This window comes from Pochonia chlamydosporia, chromosome 3 (assembly GCF_001653235.2).
Source record: "Pochonia chlamydosporia 170 chromosome 3, whole genome shotgun sequence".
Taxonomy (NCBI): domain Eukaryota; kingdom Fungi; phylum Ascomycota; class Sordariomycetes; order Hypocreales; family Clavicipitaceae; genus Pochonia; species Pochonia chlamydosporia.
Genome location: NC_035792.1, coordinates 5,291,359 through 5,312,578, shown reverse-complemented (window position 1 = coordinate 5,312,578; position 21,220 = coordinate 5,291,359). Strand labels below are relative to the sequence as shown.

The following is a 21,220-nucleotide window of genomic DNA, read 5'->3' as shown; positions in this document are numbered from 1 at the left end:
TGATAGCCGGACTACTGGCGTTACATCCTCTAGCAAGGGAGGCGAGAACTTCGTATTGATTTCACGACAACCAGAGCAGTGATGTAAATAGTGTGGCCGTAAATAAGACGATATCGTATTCAATATCGTATTGCCTGCACGATATAAAAATACCGTGCAGTGCAAGAAAAATAGAAAACCGTGCGGTGCAGTGCGAGGTCGTTTGAATATCGTTTAATATGATATTCATGCAGTGCAAATACGGTGCAACACGAGTAATACGAGGCCCTTGCTGTACGCATCAGGCGTAATGAATGAAGATCCCAATTGAAGGACTTCTCTGCAATAAAGCGTGTCAGCCCCTGAAATTTCACTTCCTTCGTCGACAATTCTTAATCTAATACATAATGACTTCTCAACACTCAGGTATTGCCGCTTCCTTCGCGGCCATATCATCTCAAACATCCCTAGTGGCTGATTCATCAGCTGCCAGCGACAACGGAGATTCTGACATCGGAGAAACGTATACTTCGCCGCTGTCGCCTTCTCAATTTAAGAAGAAGAAGCGTACATCGAAGATATGGGACCATACGCCTTTCGGAAAAAACGAGATCGTCCGTAATACGGAAGGTCAGATTATCTGGCGTTGCAAATACTGCAAAGGGAAGCCTGCCGAATATCTCGAAAATGGAGGCACAGCTCATATCTAAAAGCACCTTAAATCGCACAATACTCTTGGTATATTGACGCCCAACGAAGAAAGGGCGGCTAAAACAAGGAACCATCTTGAGGAGGCTTTCTCACGGATGTCTCAAAGCGCGAACCCCCTTAAACGCCGTCGACACGATGACGAACCGACAGATCTCAACGCTGATAAATTTGAGCAACTGTATGTAAAGTGGATTGCGGACTGCGGGGTCGCACTTCGTATGGCAACAAGAGAAACTTTTCGAGCCGTACTCAAGTTCCTCAATCCTGGCGTGCTCTCAATCTTACCTACGTCACATCAGACGATTCGCGAGTGGGTAATGCGAACGTTCGAGACGCAAAAGCGGCGTATGCGGCAAGTTCTTCAATCAGCCGTCTCGAGAATACACTTCACCGTCGATTTGTGGTCCTCTCCAAATAAGCTTGGCATCCTTGGCGTTGTTGCACACTTTATTGACAGCAACGGCGAGTTGGTTTCCTATTGCGTTGCTCTACGAGAGGTGCATGGTAAGCATTCAGGGGAGAACCAGGCTCAGATTGTGATGGATGTTGTCGAGGACTACGGAATTGTCACCCAGGTTGGATATTTTGTTTCGGACAATGCAGATTCGAATGATACATTGATGAATACTCTACAGAACTTGTTAAACGAGAGGCATGATATCTTATATGACGCGAAACATCACCGCCTTCGTTGCAATGGTCATACTATCAATCTGGCAGCACACGCATTTATGTTTCCAAAAGCGGCACCAGTGGAAGCACCTACGAAAAATAAGATCAAGAAGGAGACCACGAGCGAATATGTCAAACCTTCAGAATCTGATATATTGAAATGGAGGAAGGCTGGTCCTCTTGGCAAGCTCCACAACATCGTTGTTTTTATCCGGTGTAGTCCCCAACGTATACAGAGGTTTAAAGAGATCAGCGACAAGAAGGGACTTCTTCGCGACAACGATACAAGGTGGAACTCCAAGTACTATATGACCGCGAGAGCTATCGAACTTGCAGATCAAATTGATTACTTTTGTTCCAAGGAGAAGGACCTGAAGCTTGACTCCCTTTCAGAGCAAGACTGGGTTGAGCTGAGAAAAGTTTGCAATTTCCTCAAATCATTCGCTGATGCAACCAAGGCTACGGAAGGTCACGCGTATACGATTGACCGAACGTTGCCGATGATGGACTTCCTGCTTAGTAAATTTGAGGCTGCACGAATCGAATACGGAAATGACGCATTCATGGCGCCATGCGTTGAGGCTGGGTGGGCGAAACTCGACGCGTATTACACTCTTACAGAACGTTCACAGTGTGGTAAATAGTATGACAATAAAACAATATATCGCAATACATACCATATAATATGCATTTTCTGATATCGTGGCAATACAATATGCGGTTTCCTATATCGTGACAATATGATATCAGTCGGCTCATATTGGCAATATATTGTTTATATTGGTTGGTAAGTATGGTTTGCGTAAAACGCACTTATCTTCCGACAGTCATGTCAACGAACATATGTAATAGTGTGTATTTACCATCTCGTGGCCATAGATAAAACATAATAGACAATCAAAAACGATGCCGGGTAGGACGCCTGATCCGTGCCTGCCAGCTACGAATCTGCGATGTTAATTACGCCACCAAATGAAAGGCGCCGCCACAAACCCTGAGTGTTACCTTAACTATGTGCCCAACCAACTGGCTCTTTGAGGACTTTGAGCTCTTCTTTTCTCTAATGCGATCAATTTGCTGTTCTCATGCACGATTCTGGCGAAAATATGCCTGGTGCATCCTGCGACAATGCCTCAACAGCGCCTGCATTTTGTTCAAACACTGCAACGGAAACGTTCAACACCATCCGATGACCTTTTGGCGCGTTCCAGCCAACAACCATTGGACACAGACGAGAGCTACGCCTCTCAATGCCAGCCTTTGCCACCTCGCACGGGCTCTGTAGCCTCTTGCGCCAAGCCAAGAACATCATGGATCTTCTCTCACATGCCAGACGAGGATATCGAAACGAGATATTACAATCAACGGACCAGGAAAGAAGAATGGCGCTGCAAGTATTGTGAGAAGACATATTCTTGTTCCGGTGGAACTGCGGCTCCAACTAAGCACCTAACGGATCCTCTTCCGGACGGTCATGGCCTCCCAAAGGGCGCCCCACGATCGGCCAAAGTAAGAACCATACGAACCATTCTCGAACAAGCTCGTCTTACGGCCGAGGAAAATGTCCGAAAACGCCGTCGACTCAACAATCATTACGGAGACTCGGTCGACCCGGACCAGCTTGAAGTGTTGTACGTACGGTTTATTGCCGCCCGTTCTCTTCCATTTCGGCTTGTGGAATGCGCAGAATTCCGTGCACTACTATCCTACGTTAATGCCGATATTGATACCTGGCTTCCAGACACACACCAAACTATCAAGAAATGGATTATGCGCCAGTATGAAGATCAGAAGGAGAAGATCAAGCAGCGCATTCAGTCGGCAAAGTCGAGGATTCATATCAGCTGCGATCTCTGGACCTCTCCCAACTCCCTGGCAATCTTGGGCGTAGTTGCTCACTATGTAACGGAAGACGGCAAGCTGGAACACCATACTTTGGCCCTAAAGGACATCGACGGTGAGCATGATGGCTCTCATCTCGCTGCGGCAATTATCGAAGTGGTTGAAGATTGGGGCTTTGCTTCTAAGTTGGGCTATTTCGTCATGGATAATGCAACCAATAACGACACAATGATGAAGTCGCTTTCTCTTGGTCGGTACACTCACAATTCACAATTTCTTTCGAACGCCGCTAACATGTATACATGATGTATAGCCCTTCTACGTCAATTTGACATACAGTATGATCCCAAATCTCACCGACTCCGCTGCCAAGGTCATATTATCAACCTAGCCGCCAAATCCTTCCTCTTCGTTACCGATAACGAGACGCTCGAACACGAAGATTCCAGTCTGCACAATGTGACACTGAAACAGATTGAGGCGTGGCGGCGGAAAGGCCCACTTGGTAAGCTTCACAACTTTGCCGTTTACATTCAGCGAAGTGTTCAGCGCAGCCAGAAGTTTATGGCTATTAGCCATAACCGCAGGCTTGCGCGAGACAACGACACAAGATGGAATTCGTGGTATACCATGCTGCGAGCGGCCTTGAATCTTAGAGAAGCAATTGATGGCTATTTCAACAAATGGGTAGAAGCAGATTGCGCTGGAGACAGGCTTTCTGCAGAGGACTGGACCATCCTCGAGAAGATCGAATCTTTTTTAGAGAAGCTCAAACTGACGACCAAGGCTCTGGAGTCATCGTTTGCAACTCTCGACCATGTTCTGCTGGCTATGGACTTTGTGTTGGCACAATTCGAAGCAGGAAAAGAGGCATATACTGACGATCCGATCATGGCACCAATGTATAACTCGGGCTGGGCGAAATTGGATAAGTACTATCGCCTTACTGACGAATCGCCTGCCTATGTCGCAGCTATAGTTCTTCATCCCTCGCATAAATGGCATTATATACACGAGAACTGGAAGAGGGAATGGATTGAGTCATCGGAGAAGTTGATTGAGGCGCTGTGGGGTGAATACAAACCCGTGGAATCACTTCCTCTCGCCGAGGCACCATCCACGACCACGAACGAGTTCTTGAAATGGCGAAACAAGCATCTACAACCGGCACCTATCAGGGACGAGTATGAGCATTATTGTAGGTCTGAGCGGGTGTATGGGTTTACCAGTGCCCTTACATGGAGGGTAGAGGAGACGCAGGTGGTGGTGTTGTGGAGAGCTAGTTTTAGAACACCGGGTGTGTGTGTATTGTGTGTTTTTCTATTCTCTCTTCCAATCCATTTCATGTGCAATCTCTGATTTTCCATCCCTGTCATTCATTATCCTTGTCATCCTCGGCATCTATTTATCTCCCAAGTCTTAGTAATGACCTAAACACGAATTGAGAAAGACACCTCGTATTTTCCTTGCAAAACTTTCGCCATCTTGAAGAAAGTGACCATTGAAAGGGCCGTTTGAGGGGGATGGATTCCACATGTTCAGAGACACACTTATTTAATACTAAAGCTTGTCTAGTGGCGGCATAAGTTGCCAGCGAACATTAGTGTCCTAATTTATTCAGTATTGCCTGAGCAGTCACTGGGACGGACGGATTGTGGAATCCCTTCAGCTCCGTCACTTTTGGTGCAATCGTCTTATTCGTGTTGGGTGGGAAGAGCAGTGGCTGTGCAATCGTATTCAAGGCCCCCACCAGGCTTGGAGCTGAAACTTGACTTGCGGGGGTCTGCTAGGAGAAGGCTGAAATCAAGCCCCTTCCCTTCCGGGTTACACGAAGCTAGGGCAGGCTCGGATAAGGCGCGCCAACTAGATGCTCATGTGCATCTCCACAATGGAATTATGTGGGCCCTATCAAAGTTTTTACTCGTGCCAGGCCCAACTTTATTTCGAGAACCACCATTCTTCCAAATAAAGTGTGGCGTGGCAGGAGTAGCGCGGGAGGAAGTGGGGATTGGCGATAGGGATGGCAAGGCAACCGGACGTGTCCTGTGCCTCGGGTGGCGTCAAGATTTGCGCCACGTGGGTCTCAAAACTAAGCATTTGTAGATCGGGGGAGGTTGCTGGCGCCTGCGAGGATGTCAAATTGTTGCGATCCCAGTTCGCGGGTTGCAGAATGGGGTAGCGCCAGTGGTGTTCGTCATGGGTTGTGGCCAGGCCGATAGCCGGACCATAGAGACACAGCCACGTGTGTGGTGATCTGTCCCTGCGTTAGCATGTGTCTGTACATTGTAATTGTGCAATGGGGTTGTCTGATAGGAAGACCGCACAAAACCCTCGATATCAACTGTTAGATACACCACGCCCATCTTGGTTCACGACGAGTTATGCAATGGATTATCGGACCAGAATCAGTAATGATGTTATTGATTGAATCTTGTGTTCTTCTGTGGTTGTTGTGGGAGCGGGGTTGGGAATTCGTCAGGCATTTTACGACCCACTCATAGGCTGTGCGCAGGCGGCAGGATAGGCCGGCTGCATAAGTCACGGGCGCGCGTGGTAAGCACTATAGTAGAACACTGCTAGAACCTGCTGCATAAATGATCGAGGGGAGCGAGTATCGTCACCTAGGCCCGTTTCTTACAAACTGGACTCTATCGCTACTAGTGCAGAGCTCGAAGTGTAACGGGCTCATTGTGGTAAAGAATATGAAAATAAAACAATATACCGCAATACATAACTACCATATGATATGCATTTTCTGATATAGTGGCAATCCATACGGAGTTTGCGATATTGTGACAATACAATACAAGGCGATTCATATTGGCAATATATTGTTTATATTGATTGGTGAAACGTAGGATAAATTCACTTTCGCTGACATTTACATCGACGAAAACACGTAATAGACGTACAATAAACAACTGTACCGGGTAGGACGACTGTCGGATAATGCTGCCTCAGTCGACTGAACAAACAGACTCAGTGTCATGACTTCGTCATCAAAACTACATTAATGAAATAAAGTTTGTAGGAAAAAGCAATTATGAGTAGTGATGCAACTTCATAGTACACGTACGTACATACGTACTGTATTTTGGCCATAGTACCGTACTGTCACGGGCTATGCCCGATGCTGTGGACCCGGCTCTGCCGGGCCCGGAGCTTCGGCGCCGTGCAGACGGTCGGTTGTGTAATTGGATTAATTTCGCCTAAGTTGCCACTGCAACTTAACTGCGCAAGCTCGAGGCTCGCCTCGAGCTTGCTCTTCTCCTTTCTTTCTCCCTAGCTTTAGATAGACAATCATACGGCACCCTTATGTTGAACAAACAGCGGCGCAGCCCCTTACAACTAGCTGCTGGTACTGTACGAGAGCAGTCTTGGAATACATTTGTATCTGATACTTTTATTAGCACAATCCGTTTCTTCAGTAAATACTGAACCTCACTACTTTAGGATACGAAGTATATGGCCAAGTCCAATTACCTTGAGTAGAGTTCTAAGTTGTGCAACACTGTACGGGCGGTCGAGTTCAATTTCGTGACAAGGGTACAGTTCATTTTGCCAAGTCTCATGATTGACCTAGGTAGGTAGGGATATTACGCCAGGGGAATTCGCCCAGAGGGCCTCATCGGTGAATCTATTATTGCTTCGACAAATGGTCACGTCTCGACTCTCGTAAAGCCCTTATGAACGATTTGAGCTTCCTTTTGATAACTCATAGTGCTGGCTAAATTCAGCCAGTAAAAAAATAAATAATGACAGCCACAGCGTCCGTCGCTGCTGACATTATCCTCGTTGACAACTCGTGTCGAAAGCAAATAAAATCCGCATCCGAATCCGCATCCGCATCCGTGGTTTTCTTTCTCTGTGCTCACCAGTATCATGTATGCATTGTCCAACATTGCTGTTCTCTAGCTTGTTCGAGGGTTTGTCGTCTAGCTCATGTCTTGACTTCGGTAACTGATAGGCCAAATGGCCGTTCTCGCTCAGCATGTGTTGTTCTGCGCTGTCTGGTCGCCCTCTGTCTGTGTCACTCCCGGTACTTCTGATGTTACCACTGGCCTTGTGTAATGTTTCCATGGCTGCTCTCCATGGACAAGGCTGTTCTAGGCTCTTTGTCGTGACACGCCGCCACGTGCCAACTTCACGACATGCGGTCCATTCCGGGGAAAAATGAACCCTTCCATCAACTCTCTGCTTTAGCATTTGGCTCTGGACGCTTTTGCGTCCAGATTGCCAGGGGATACCACGTGGAGGTAGCATAGTCCAACTTCATCCCCCGATTAACCAAGGTGTGCAAATCAGTGATCGGAATGGTCCGGTCTGGTCTGGTCTGGGGGGTCAGACCAGACCAGACCAAGCCACTTTGGTCGGACCAGTTGGTCGGACCGGTCCGACCAACAAGACCACCAAGACTAACCCGTTTAGGAAATATCATTCTGGTTGTCATGAAATCTTTACAGAGAGTGTCACGTTATGAGACTCATTGTTAACTAAGCTCTTTTTCAAAATTGTTATTCTTGTTGTTCGAGCTGCAGACAGAGTCTGCAGCTCTCCTTTTAATATCAGAACACTTCCTTTCGTCCGAAGCAAATAATTGCTTTTTCCGGCTATTCTCAGTTCTCATAGCCGACGTCATGACAACCAGCATTTACACCAAGTTTGCTTGTTCTGTCAACAGAGGCAGTTTTATCCGACAATATCCTCAAAACCTACCCTAAATCCACCTAAATACATCAATTACATCCATTTCAAGCACGAATGTAATGGATATTATGTAATCTGAGCGCCGACAAGATGGATTTAATAGAGATGGACCATTTATGGATGGTCCACGTGGCTATCCAGTGTAGTGGGTTCGAGCCTTGACCATGGGTAGCCCGGAAGCGTTTGACATTATTGCTGAGAGGCTTCGGAACTTTCCACGACCACAGAGCAAGGATGAATATGAGGAGTACACCAGCGAGCCTGCCATCCTCATTGACATTCCTGCCCTTGAGTGGTGGCTAGATGCGCAGCAACGCAAGCGTTGGCCGAAACTCTCGCAGCTTGCAGTTAATGTGCTGTCAATTCCTGCGATGAGCGCAGAGGCAGAGAGGGTATTCTCAGGGGCGCGGCGGACTATATCATGGGAGCGGATGAAGCTTGGGGAGGACACTATTGAGAAGGTAGAATGTTTAAAGCATTGGAGGAAAAATGGAGTGGCGCGCGGAACAGACAGTAGTTAATTTCCACAATGTCAATGTAAATAATTTTAGCTTGAAACAGTGGTGAGAGGGTAATTTGAGTCATGTGGTCCGTGCTCGTTCATATCGACGATATCGACGATATCGCCCATCGATATCGATATCGTATCGTATCGTATCGTATCGATCATATCGACGACCACCCTGATGAGGAGGTCCTCAATAGCTGGGTTGCAGGCCAGGGCCATATCCTTCATTTCGCTCCATTCAACGGCCGAGAAAGGCATCCGACGTCGAGTAAGCAGGCCAATGATGGCCTCCCGATAGGCTTGCTGATTGAAGCTATTGCGGAGGCCATTCTGAGAAGTTATCGGCACAAACATGGACGAGATATCTCGCTGTGCTATCGGCGCGGACACTGATGATTGAGAAGACCTGGACAGCGGATGGACAGAGAGAACGTGCTTGACAGCATTCGTTCGGTGAGGTGTACTCCACGAATTACATTGCCTGCAGGTAAACTGCTTTCGACGCTGGACCCCGGATTTGAGCGTGGTGTTGGGCTTACCGACATACTCGACCTTGAAAATAACATCGAAATGTAATGGCGTTGCCGGCGCTGATGTTTGCGCAGCAGAGACGATACTGGACGAAGCGTCCGAAGACATAGCAGCGGCAGATAGGGTAGATTAGAGGATTAAACATAGTTGAATCGGGGCTTTTGCAGAAATTTTCCCCAGAAATTAGTGCCAAGGCGCCAAGACGCCAAGATGGTTATATATGGTTATAACCATATACCCAAATTTTCGGTATGGTTATGGTTATAAACCAAAAACCATGGTTATAACAAGTTATTGTGCCCAGGTATGTTGACATAGAGATATCCAAATGATGTCAAATGAGGCAAATATATCAAATTGGGATGAAGTCAAATCAAATTAAATCAAATCCGTGGCTAGTATACTTAAATCAAATCAAATCAGAGTGTCAATTTGATTTGATTATTTGTTTGCAAGTCTGCTCCGGACAAGTATCTAATGCAGCCGACTTAGCCCTGACGGTGAGATCTTGATATTTGGAGAGTTACTGCATGCACGATTGCTTGCCCGTGAGATTCAGAGGCTGCGAACCTCGGAATCAATATTATCACTGGAGGAGAGTGCCGCATCCGGAGCGGTCCTTGCTATCACCTAGTTAGTTGGCTCTCTTTCACTTGCAAGTTCACGCATAGGTATACGTACTAGGTGGAGACTCGCCAACAATAGAAAGTGGTGTATGAAGATACCATGTCATTTGTCCGACGATCGACTGAAGATTTTTCAGAGGCTTGATATCTGGGCCGTACTAGACTTTGCGATCGCGCAGATGCCATCGCAATGTCATCCAGCGCCGGTGGGCGTGCGGTGTGTTCGTTCAAGTCAGTTGAAGTAGGGTCCCAAACTGGGCGGTATACAAAATCAGCGACGCCAAATTTTCTCTCCAGTGACTAAGCCACACTCACATAGTTGTTTTGCATCTAGCCGCTTGCTCTCATTGTAAGTGACGGCTCGTTGCAGCTTCAGTATATCTCTATTGCAAAGGTCAAACCGCCACTATATCAGCTCAACAACACGAAAGACTAACACTGGGTTGCAAGTGATGACATACAAAGGAGAATACAATTTCCGCCTATCAGCTGTTGCAGACGTGCAATTCAAATGCCGTCTGGCGCAATTCTGGCAGAGCCACTGACCACCACATTCGACCTTTTCAAGCCTGCAAATCTGACATACATTGGATGTTCGTGCACTATCCCCTTGAGACGGACGAAATTGATTGCGTCTTCCCCGGATACGTTCAGTTCCTCGACCAGCGGTTGGCGTAGTCATGCCATCGCCTTCAGCATCTGTGTTGGCACTCATGGACGCGACGCGAAAAACACTGTTTTAGACGAGAGGGTTACTCGAGAGAAGGCAGGAAATGTGTATGTGTCCTGGACAGAATCTTTATCCAATTACATGGGTGTCAGGCGACTGGGCACCTGGTCCTTGGTCAACACGACTCGGAAAGTGCATAGCGAGGCGGTCAGGATATCGGGGCTGTCACCATAGCCAAACGCACCCAACTCTCAATGCCTGGAGGAAAGGATGTCAGTGGGCTCACGCTTAAAACGATATGCTTGTTGGATAAAGCGGTAGCAGTTAAGGCGGAAGTAGCTTGGTAGTTTTGCGGGACGACAGTGATGGATAGAAACATAGACGTTTCAGATACAGTTTCATATGATATGAAACTGTGCTCTGTATCGTTTCACTGAAACGCCTTGCGGTTTCAGTTTCAGAGTTTCAGTAAGTTTCAGTATATAGTATAAATATCGCCATAACTCCCAATGTAAATGTCACTATGCAATTCTCTGGTTTAATATCTCCATATCTGGCTTTGAAATGCCACCAAACTTGTTTAAAGCGCTCTTTTTATGCTGAACTTAACTCAGACTCGGAACTTTTGAAATGTCAGCCCCACTTTGTAAATCCGACGATGCGAAAACCTGACCTCGACAAACCGCGCAAGAAGGGCATCACGGATGAGTTTTGTCACGCAGATTGTCATTCAAGTTCAGTAACTAGATAATTGGTCAAGTTATCCAGTTTACAGCGTGTTCATACGTTGCTTCTCGGCCAGATGAAGGATAAGTATGAAACATATGAAACATATGAAACGAAACCGGAACAGACTTCCGTTTCAGTGATTGAAACTGACACTGAGCTCTGTTTCAGTTTCAATACGTTTCTATCCATCACTGAGAGCCAGGATTCGTGCCTACTTCCTGACAGTGCTGTAAACGATCAAAATTATCGATCTGAGTGTCAGGATCGTTAAGATTTGATCGATAAGCCTATTGATCGGTTAGATCGATATCGTTAAGGATTGCTTAGTAAACTCATACTGTTTTTAAAAGGGCAGTAAACTTCAAATTCAAGAAGTTTGTTTAATTACTCAATCCATCTCTATTGCAATCTCACCGCTGCCGACCTCAGTGAATAGTAGTTGCTCAGGTATTGTGACTTTTGCCCGTATCCAGCTCCTTAAGCACTCTGAGCGCTCAATAGCACTAGATCCAAGACAAAAGCGTGTCCATGTAACTGTCCGCCTAGCTCCAGAAAAGATACGCTCAGGCTCGGCGCTCATAGCAGGTATGGAAAGTATATCTACTGCCATGTAATAGAGTCGCGGGTAGTCCTTCTTGCGAGCTGGATCCAGCCACCACTCAAGCGCAGTCGTGCTGGCAGGTAGCGTACTTTGAGCCTGTTTAATAAATAGCTCAAACTCATCTTCAACAGGTGCGGCGAGCTTCATCTGGCCCATCGCCAAGTCAAAGGCAGATGGCTCAGCTGACGTCGCTGTTGAAGATCTCTCAGCACCACTAGTTTGTAACTTATCAACTTGGCGCGTGGCGTACTGTTCCTTCCAAAGGTTCCTTGCGGCTCTTAGCGCCGGCTCCCTCCAGCTTTTATCCCAGTTATCTTGTATATATTGTAAGCGGAAGGAGGGATGGAGGAGGAGCGCAGCGGCATAGACCGAGCTGTCAGAGGTTTTGGCATAGTACTTATCAAAAAGGTACCAGCTAGTCATGAGGGCAGAGAGGTATCGCGGCTTATTGAGCAACTTTGCACGTTCCTAACGCACAAAACGTTAGTGATATCACTGATATATAAGTAAAATTAGTATAGCTAACGTACCGTCTCGTTCTTGTAAACTTTGGTAATAATATCCATTGTATGAATAACCTTGTCAATTGTCGCGCTGTCGCCTTGCGTGAGCAAAGTCGCGCGGTTAAAGGTGGAGAGGAAGTTATAGGTATCGTTGATAACTTGCCAGTCGTCACTGTCAAGTGTATCGTCTTGAAGATCTTGCGAGTAGCGCTGACAGTAGATAGTAATTGCGCTGCGCATAACCTCCTGCCGGGCGACGTCCACAACCTTATACCAGCTGTTCCAGCGCGTTGCATTTTCTTGTGGTAGTACCCTGCCTTTTGCAAGCTTCTTGAACTCATTGTAACGAGCGTCAGACGCGCGAAAGTGGACTTCAATGTTATGAAGCTTACCAAGGGCGCCCATCTGCCTCCAGCCAGCTGCTTCTGCCGAGCGTAGATGAGCCGTAAGGTTGTCGTCTACGTCAGTAGCAGAATCCTTGATCTGTCGAATAGCTTCATTAACTGCCGACTTGTCCTTTGCAAAAAGGAAGGCTTGAGCAGCGAGGTTAAGAATATGGCCAAAGCACCTTATTCGATAGTGTTCTGCCTCATAAGCTCCGCCTCTTGATTCTTCCACAAACCTCATCATCTTATCATTTCCGGAGGCATTATCGCTGACAATATAGCCTAGTAGGTGGAAGATCTCATAAGAGTTAAGAGTTCGAATAATAGCGCTGGCTGTCTCTTTGCCAGTATGAGATTGTAACTCAGGCAGCGCGATCAACGCCTTCTGGAGTTTTCCATCATCAACAAACTGCGCACAGATAGCCATGAGGCTTTTGCGGTTTGGCGACGACCAACAATCAACAGCAAGGTGGATCTTAAGGGGCAGCGTTGTAGCTTTGTCTTGAGGACCTGGCGGTGAGTATCAAATGACTTCTCTATTAGCTTTGGAAGAGTTCCGCGCGATTGAAGTAGCTGACCGTCTACGGCTGGGTTTGTAGCTTTAAGCAGATCTTCTAACTCTGGCCATTCAACGGCGCTGATAGGTAGATTACGCATTACAATCAACCGCACTAAGGCTTCATTAAAACGCTCTTGGTTAATGATATCGCCCATTGTCGCCTGGGCCACTCGCTCCTTCTGAGCAGCCATCTTTAAAGCCGTAGCTGCAAAACTTCGCTTTAAAGGGCTGTTAGCAGCCGTGGTTGCTCTCTTGGACGCTTCCTCCGGCTTCACAATACCATACGCTGACTTCAGATGGCTCCAAGCAGCTTCTGAGTTAGTATACCCCGCTGAGCAGAGCTTACAGTAGTAATAGCGACCTGTCTTATGCTGAATTAATTCGCCGTCCTCCTCCCTACCCTCTCTACAATATACCCAGACATCCGACCGAAGCGTACGCTTACGCTTAGAAGAGGAGGAGGAAGTAGTGCTCGTGGAAGTAACCTTAGATACTTGCGAAGCTGAGTCAGAGGGTCGTAGATTTGATATCTGGTCGCTATCAAACGGTAAGAGCGCGTTCTCAACCTCAAAGCCATCGTCGGCGACGTCAACGACATGATTGGTATTGTCAGGCATTATTCAGGCAGGAAGTTAACTATTTTTACAGATTAAAGGAGAAGTGTGCGTGAAATCAGAAGACAAGCGTGCTTTAGAGCCACTCAGGCGCAGATTGTAAGGGGCACGGACGGGACTTATTCAGCCACAAGTGTGTTAAAACCAAAAAATTGATTGCATTGCAGAGAAGAGAAACTCGAAGCTCTCGAGGAGCTGGCTACTTAGTTAAGGTTACATAAGGTAGTCGATGCTCAGGGGCAGACTGTGAGACCTTCATTTGGTGGCGTTATGAGCATTGGCATCAGCCGAGTGCATATCAACGGCTCAGCCCGTTACACAGATTTTATACTAATTCACTTAGAACTTACATACACAAGGCTTCTAATCTTATGTGGGCAATGATCAGCTTCATGCTTACGTGAGGATTCTCAAACCTTAACGATATCGATATCGATAAATCTGAGATCGATATCGTTAAGGCTTAACGATCCAGGATCGTTTACAGCACTGGACCGTCTGGTCTGACGATAACGGACAGACCAACAGTCCAGTCTGAGGTTTCCAGACTGACTGTTTGGACTATTAGGAGCGCTGATCTTGATAATCCCGACCTGAAACTACGGAATGAAGCTGAATCTCGACTTAAACACCGGGCTCACTATGGATTTGAACTTATCAATAGCCGGTTACATCGCAGCCACATTTTAAGCACCCAGAGCCACGATATGTGGTGCCCGAGGATGACAGCTTTTGATACAATTGCCAACCAACATTTACACAGCCAGTCATAGGGGTTGATAACCTCCTTCTGGGTTTGACGCACAACTGGTGCCGTGATAGGAGCGTATTCCCGACCGAAGGCGATCGTTTTGGCCTGTCCGCCATTATGTAGTTTCTTGCGTAAGGATGGTAGCGATGTCTTCTAGGCGATTCTGTGTTCTTCCCCTCCTGACTTCCTCTTTTCCAGGTATGATGATGTTGTGCTCCCTACGCAGATGGTGAACAATAGTTGATGACCCACCAGGCAGCTGGCAATACCTTCCCATCCTCTACCCGACAGTAACGTCAAATGGGAGAAGTCCTTTGATGTGACACATTGAGAATCGAGCAAGAAGACGATGCGAGCGACGGCGGAGTCATGTGGAAATCGGATGCCACGATTACGGCTATTCGCCCCAAAACTCCCGCAGACATATATATAATATGACACTTCATATTCCGTTAGCAAACCAGCCTACGAGGTTTTGTGCGTATTGACATACAGGATAACAGAACCAACGGCCGCAATTATCCACAGAACAGCTAGGTCACGACACATCCCCAGCTCGTTGAAGGACTCTGAATGTTGTGAAGTCGATACGAAGTTCTCTTCTACCTTGCTAGAGGATGTAACGCCGGCAGTCCGGTCGCAACATCGGGGCGAATCATCCCGAGGATTGGAGGCGCACATGGAGGAAACTCGCTGATCCAGGTTCAGGTCGCTGACGATTCAGGCTCCAGTCGCGGGGACCAGTAGCTGTGGGGATTCTTGCTCTCTGATATATATATATATATAGTTAGTTATATGAAACTAATTTTTGATATTAATACGAAATACTGACTGTTTGATGAAGCAGTCTATGCGCCTCGTCCGCAAACGACAATCTGTGAGTGACGTGTGTATGGGCGAGGGTCCACTTCTACGTAGCCCTGGAGTTTGGTGATTGTGCGCACTCAGCCACGGTTCGACGAGCTCGGTAGCGATTCGCCTCCGGGTGTGGAGCGTTTAAGCTTGAGGCTGTGTTTGGGGTGGATACCAATGTGTCATATACAGGTGTAATAATTTAGGCTGCTTGGCGTGCGTGTATTTTGTGTTGTTATCGCACAACGGTCGCGTAACATGGGAGGTCATTTTAGATTATCGGATGTGAGTATATTTTGTGTTGTAAGTTAGACTGACGATAGGATGCGCAATTAAAACGGCGCTGAATGTTAGATAGACCGGAGTTCTTTACTTCATGCTGGGGTTATGTAATGATTATGTGGCCAGAGTCAGCGACCTTGATTGATTCTTGTGTTCCTGACTTCCAAACTGTAACCACTTGTATGGTTCGTGCATGAAGACCCACAACGACCACCTAGCACCGAATCCGGCCTCCATGCGAATTACCAGACCACGGCTCTTGCCATGCCTGGAACATCGAAGGCCAAGATGGCGGGTGGAAACCGAAAGCCACCAGTAAACGAGTAGAGCTGGCGAGTATCGACCAATTAAACAACGCATGGCCAATCTAGTTCTAGTTCAGCAATATTTCCAGTTGTTGAGTGCTTAGGTAGTTTTCTGGGACCAGAACTATTTATGCTCGGACTTAATCCATTTGAGGACTGAGTACAATATTGCCAACAGGGAAGCCATTCACAATAAACCGTTGCCCAGGCCAATGAGTATGAGGTTGGAAGCCCTGCACTGGCGCCACACAAGCCTTTATGCAATCGGTTTCCATTTCTTTCCGTAGACGGATTCAAAAGTTGTCGTCTCTGAACCTTCCAAGGCGGGCGTAGCTTTTTCTGGCTTGTCTCAGACCCACATAGTGCTTTTCAGGTGCACGAGCTCAGTGCCAAATGACCGTCGGATAAATTCGAAGGGTATGGCTGGCTGTCTTCTCGGTTCACCAAACTGACTTCACACCACAATTCAGGGATGGATGGCACTTTTGTCTCGCCGAGTACCCGTGGCGGCCGGGAGTGGGGAAAAGTTGGGGTTGGCAGAAAATCGCTTGATGACTTACTGCAGGGCAAAATATAGTGGGTTTAGGGGTGGAGTCCTTTACCAGGCTATAGCTACAATTGTTGACTACCTGAAAAGTGTGAGGCTTCTGTCATAGGGGTAAAGTAGATACGCAGTTTACCCATCCTAACCATCATTTACAACGTACACTTGGGCCAATACCACATATATATCCCTGTTTCCCTATTTCTATATCAGAGCTCCTAATAGTGAAAATAGTGAGTGTGAAGACCTGAAACTATGGCACAGCTGCGGGTCGCCTTGGTGCAGAAAGGGCCTCTTGGAAATTGGCTAAGGCTGTTCACCAGGCTCACACAGATCTGTTTAAGCGATGCATCCCTGCAGTTCCCACCTAAATCCACCTGAATCCACCTGAATCAATCGTACATAGTGGTACCAATGCTTGGAGGCCAAACCTTGCTCCTGTGGCGGCCGCCATCCCTGTCGTCAATCACCCCTTCCTGCCCAGGACTCAGAACTCTGATGAGGGGGTTTCCGTTTTTCCAATGTGGGATGTACTTGAAAGCCGCAACCTTAAACTGCATACGATTTCAGCCTCCTACGCCAGACCTCCACATGTCAAGTTTCGGCTCAAGCAGAGTGGAGCCTAACAAAACGGTAGCGCCAAAAGCGACGGAGCTGAAGGAATACCACAATCCGCCCGTCCCAGTGACCGCTCCAGGCGATACCCTGAATAAATTAGGACACGATGGCAACTTATGCCGCCACTGGACAATCTTTAGTATTGAATAAGTCTGTCCCTGAACATGTGTTGTCCATCTCCTTCAAACGACCCTTTCAATGGTCACCCCCTTCAAGATGGCGAAAGTTTTCCAAGGAAACAGTGCGGCAACCGGCGATCTATGTGGCTGTGCACGGGAAACGACACACACGGCCAGAAGCCAAGACTGATCGTCTCAACATGTGGAATAAATAACCCACGCGCCTGATAAGTAGCTCGTCTGGTTTCGGATCGCCCAATGTATCATAGCCACAGTTCTCTACGGCGCTCTTAAATATATAGCAGCAAGACTGTGCGACGCTTGAAGTCATCCTTTGCAGCTCGAACTTACCAGAACCGTTACTTAGTGTTCGCACTTCCGTGCTGACATTCTGTACTCCACCAAATCAAGCGGATTGTTGCTATATGCTGATTATTTGTGGCTGGTGACTAGCAGCTGCGCCGTATTAATCTTGTTGTCAGTGAGCAGATTACCACCCACATCTCCAGCTAATTGCACATGTCAACACGAACGAACAACTGCGTAACCCAGAGCGAAAGGGAACGCTCAGCAAAACTCAAACGCAAGTCCTGTCACAAGGCACGTCAACAGCCATCGAGCCAGATGTCAGCCTGCCTCCATACCCAACAGGTTCATTATAAGCGGAACCGGCAAACCCCCCCCCGTGGGATATAATCAGCATGGCCACGACGAGTTAAGTCCTGCACAAATTGTCTGTTGGGGTGATCTCCAGCACGGCGGTCAATGGGGCTGTGGCCAGGAATTCGTCAACCTTGAATCATTTAACCGCCATTTACGCTCCCAAGCTGGCCGTCGCTGTATTAAACCCCTGTGGGACGAAGAGCGCATGGCAGGAACGTATGAGTTTCAGGAGCTCCTAGAGTCACATGGCAATGAGAAAATGTTGGTAGCGGCTCCAGCAGCAAGTACCAGAACGTTTGACGAAACGCAACTTATTGGAATATCTACACCTGTGACTATGCATCTAGCTGGTGTATCCGAACTCGTGAGCGGTGAGGCTTCAGAGCAATTGGATGTGAATTGCGACAGCTATCGGGATGAATCTCGGCATATTGCTACACCTGGTCCAGCATACTTGTTGTGGTGGTATGCCTACACTGCTGCGATGTCCAGCCGTTTTGGAAAGTATAGTCACCCATGATCTGTCAAAACGCATGTATTTTACGGTAGTAACTGCGAGATGGCTACAGTGCTCCATGGCACAGCATAGAGTGCCTCCTAATGAGCCTTATTTCAACGAGGTGTCCTTTGCATTATCGTTGTCGTTTTCTCTGTCCTCAGTTTTGTGTAGCTAATGGATTTCAAAGCAACCTCATACGAATCCTTAACTGAGGTCTGCTGTATGGGCCTAACGATAATGCAAATGCGGTCAAGCAGCAATGGCAGTTCTTGGCATTTCAACAACGCCATGCATTGCCAGGTCCAAAATAAATATGTTGTTTAATGTAGTTAAGACGGGAGTGGAATCCGTGAGCAGTGTATCTCTCGGCTTCGCTGGACTAAGGATGTTGTCCCTGCGGACAAGAAATTGCGCCGCAATGTGGGAATTTGGGGCCAATGGTCTTCGTACAGAGATTAGGAGCGCCTGGTAGAGCATGCTTTCCACTACAATGCGATGGACTGGGCGTTCCATGGACATTGGACACGATATATTATCGTATCCTAAATTAAGGAGCTTCATAGCATCAGTAACATGCTTCCGTGGGTCGATGGCTGTCTCGTAGCCCAATATATTGTACTCCCAGCGTCAGGTAAGAAAGGTGAGCATAAACAGGAGAGTTGAAGGGCCATCATACGTCATAAATAGAGAGGAAGACAACCGTAGTTACTAGAGGATTGGCCCGAATCTTGCGGTCTGAACACAGCCCGACTAATGCGTCATTCACCTCTTCGACTGCCTTGGAATAGTACACAAGGCCGAGCCTCTGGTACCGACGGTCGCTGGAGTGCATATACTTGTTAGAGGCACAACTGGTCAAGATGGAGCTCTTGACACTTGGGCTGCGCGTCAACATGCTAAGTAGCTCTGTCCGGAATTCCAGGAACTGCGAGTTGTTCCAGGTCAGAAGGACTAAGTGATTTGGGATCTGGCAACCGCTGATCAGATTCCAAATCTCATGACCTCGCAGGGAACACAAAGGCTCGATTGTGGGCTTGATACAAATTGCATTAGTACCGAGTGATCAGCGAGATTGAGACCGCATAAAAGTTGTGTGAGAGGGTGAGGCATTTTGCCATCTAGTCAGCCTAATCTCTTGGTGCATTATTGCCTGCATTAGCGTAAGGGAAAACAGTTAGGCACTTACCCTATAACTTCAGGTCATTCGATAGTTTGTCGTGTCAGTCGCAACTGTGAATCTGAGTGGAGTTCGACTAGGGTATTCCGCACAGACTGCTTTATTTGCCTCTTTTGCTTATAGGACCTCGTCAAAGCAGGGGGTTAGCTGGGGGCGGATAGGAATCTCCAAACTCAGCTTTTCCTTCTGACGAGCATGTATTAATACTCGGTATCGAACTGGAAATAATATTATGTGGATGAATTAACGTAGGTGCATAGTGAGTGCGCCAGCATTGAGTGCGCCACTTTCAACGAGCTTCGCATACAGATTTTACCTAAAAACAACCACAACATAAGAAATCAATCAATCTTCACTGCTATCATCCTCATTAGATGTCTCCACATCATTGTGACAAGTTCGTGCATTATGACCAGTCTTGCCGCACACACCACATCGCCGACCCTTCGTCTCATCACGGGGCTTACGGCCTCTAGTCTGGCGATCCTCCTGCTGTATCTGCTCTTCCACATCATTCTGATCCTGAAGAGCTTGTCCCTCGGCAATATTCATGCTACCGCCTTCACGTAGACGCTTTTTTGGGGCCTTACACCGCTTGCTTAATAGTGCATTTGCCTCTCGAAGTTGCTAGTTCTCAGCCTTTAAGAGAGCCATCTTATGCATTATTCCGCATGTGCCTTTCGCAAATTGATCCATAGCATCTAAAATTGATGTTGGTGAGCTTCCCTGATGTCGGCTTATTCGTATTTTTATATAATTAGTTTGTGAAGTCGCCTCGGTTGGGTAGTTTGGGGTCTTTGGAACCTACAGATTTGGTAGCTCAAGTGCGGCTTCAACAGGCGATGGAGTTCGTAGCTTTACATCAAGCCGTGTTAACACACTTTGCGGATCAAATGGAATAAGCCCTGAGCCTCTAAATGCTCCTTGGATATTTTTTTCAGTCATTGCGGCTTTAAAAGCGGTGCAAAACGCGGGAAAGAAGTCAGCCTGTGTGATGTGTGTAATGTGCGCGCTCATAAGTCCTTCAATTTCTTTGCCATACGCCTTCTTCAGTGGCCCGAAACAGCCAACATCTAATGGATGAAGATTGTGGGATGAATGAAATGGCATGCAAAGCGTAATAATCTTGTGTTCTTTGCAGAATACCTCGAATTCGGTTGAGTGGTGACTTTCGTGTCCACCTAGAATAAGAAGTCGATATGCGCCGTGACTTTTAGGTTTAGTATGCTTTTCAAAGTGCTGGATCCATTCTACGGCTTTCTCATTTGTAGTCCAGCCGTTATGAGTTGTAGAGATAACCCAATCCTTTGGTAGCGCTATCTTCATACCAGTTCGCAAGGTGATACTGCCCCGCAGCCATGATAAATGGCGGGATAGCTTCGCCTTGGGAATTAATAGACTGGAGTACTGAAACCCATTTTCTGTCACCTGGTTGAGCTAAACTTGGCTTGCTGCGTCTTTATGAGCTTGTAACTACCATTGTGGTTGAGATCATGCCCATCATAAAGCCAGTCTCGTCAAAGTTGTGGAAATCCTCGTCCTGTATGCCGTATTTCGCGACTGTGTTGCGTACAAGCTCAAACGAAGGCTTAATTATCTTTGGATCTTCGCATAAGGCCCTCTGGTAGTTATATTTACGCGTAAAACGCGTAGTAAGCTCTTGGTGGCGCCTAACAAAGTTTGAAGCCCATCGTGGTCTAACTGGAGGCGCGTCGCGATCGGCGAGCAGACGATTCGCCATATCTTCAACACCACAAAGCCGGGGAGGAAGA

The 21,220-nt window shown here is 47.2% G+C and overlaps 4 protein-coding genes across 4 annotated transcripts; 2 read left to right on the top strand and 2 right to left on the bottom strand.

The window, feature by feature from the left end:
* Positions 1-386: 386 nt before the first annotated feature.
* VFPPC_17453 (Ribonuclease H-like protein) lies at positions 387-2,006 on the top strand (the record flags this gene model as incomplete). The annotated part of the gene is made up of 2 exons (XM_022429161.1): positions 387-593; positions 693-2,006. The coding sequence occupies 2 exons, from the start codon at positions 387-389 to the stop codon at positions 2,004-2,006; spliced, it is 1,521 nt and encodes a 506-aa protein (XP_022285653.1).
* A 484-nt stretch (positions 2,007-2,490) lies between these two features.
* On the top strand, positions 2,491-4,487 carry VFPPC_17454 (transposase-like protein; the record flags this gene model as incomplete). The annotated part of the gene is made up of 3 exons (XM_022429162.1): positions 2,491-3,454; positions 3,518-4,388; positions 4,454-4,487. 3 exons carry the CDS (start codon positions 2,491-2,493, stop codon positions 4,485-4,487), a joined length of 1,869 nt encoding a protein of 622 aa, XP_022285652.1.
* Positions 4,488-8,458: 3,971 nt separating this feature from the next.
* On the bottom strand, positions 8,459-9,058 carry VFPPC_17455 (hypothetical protein; the record flags this gene model as incomplete). The annotated part of the gene is made up of 1 exon (XM_022429163.1): positions 8,459-9,058. The coding sequence occupies one exon, from the start codon at positions 9,056-9,058 to the stop codon at positions 8,459-8,461; it is 600 nt and encodes a 199-aa protein (XP_022285651.1).
* A 2,305-nt stretch (positions 9,059-11,363) lies between these two features.
* Positions 11,364-13,641, bottom strand: VFPPC_12297 (transposase-like protein; the record flags this gene model as incomplete). Its single annotated transcript, XM_018290224.1, has 3 exons — positions 11,364-12,044; positions 12,107-12,975; positions 13,044-13,641. The coding sequence occupies 3 exons, from the start codon at positions 13,639-13,641 to the stop codon at positions 11,364-11,366; spliced, it is 2,148 nt and encodes a 715-aa protein (XP_018135668.1).
* Positions 13,642-21,220: the final 7,579 nt, after the last annotated feature.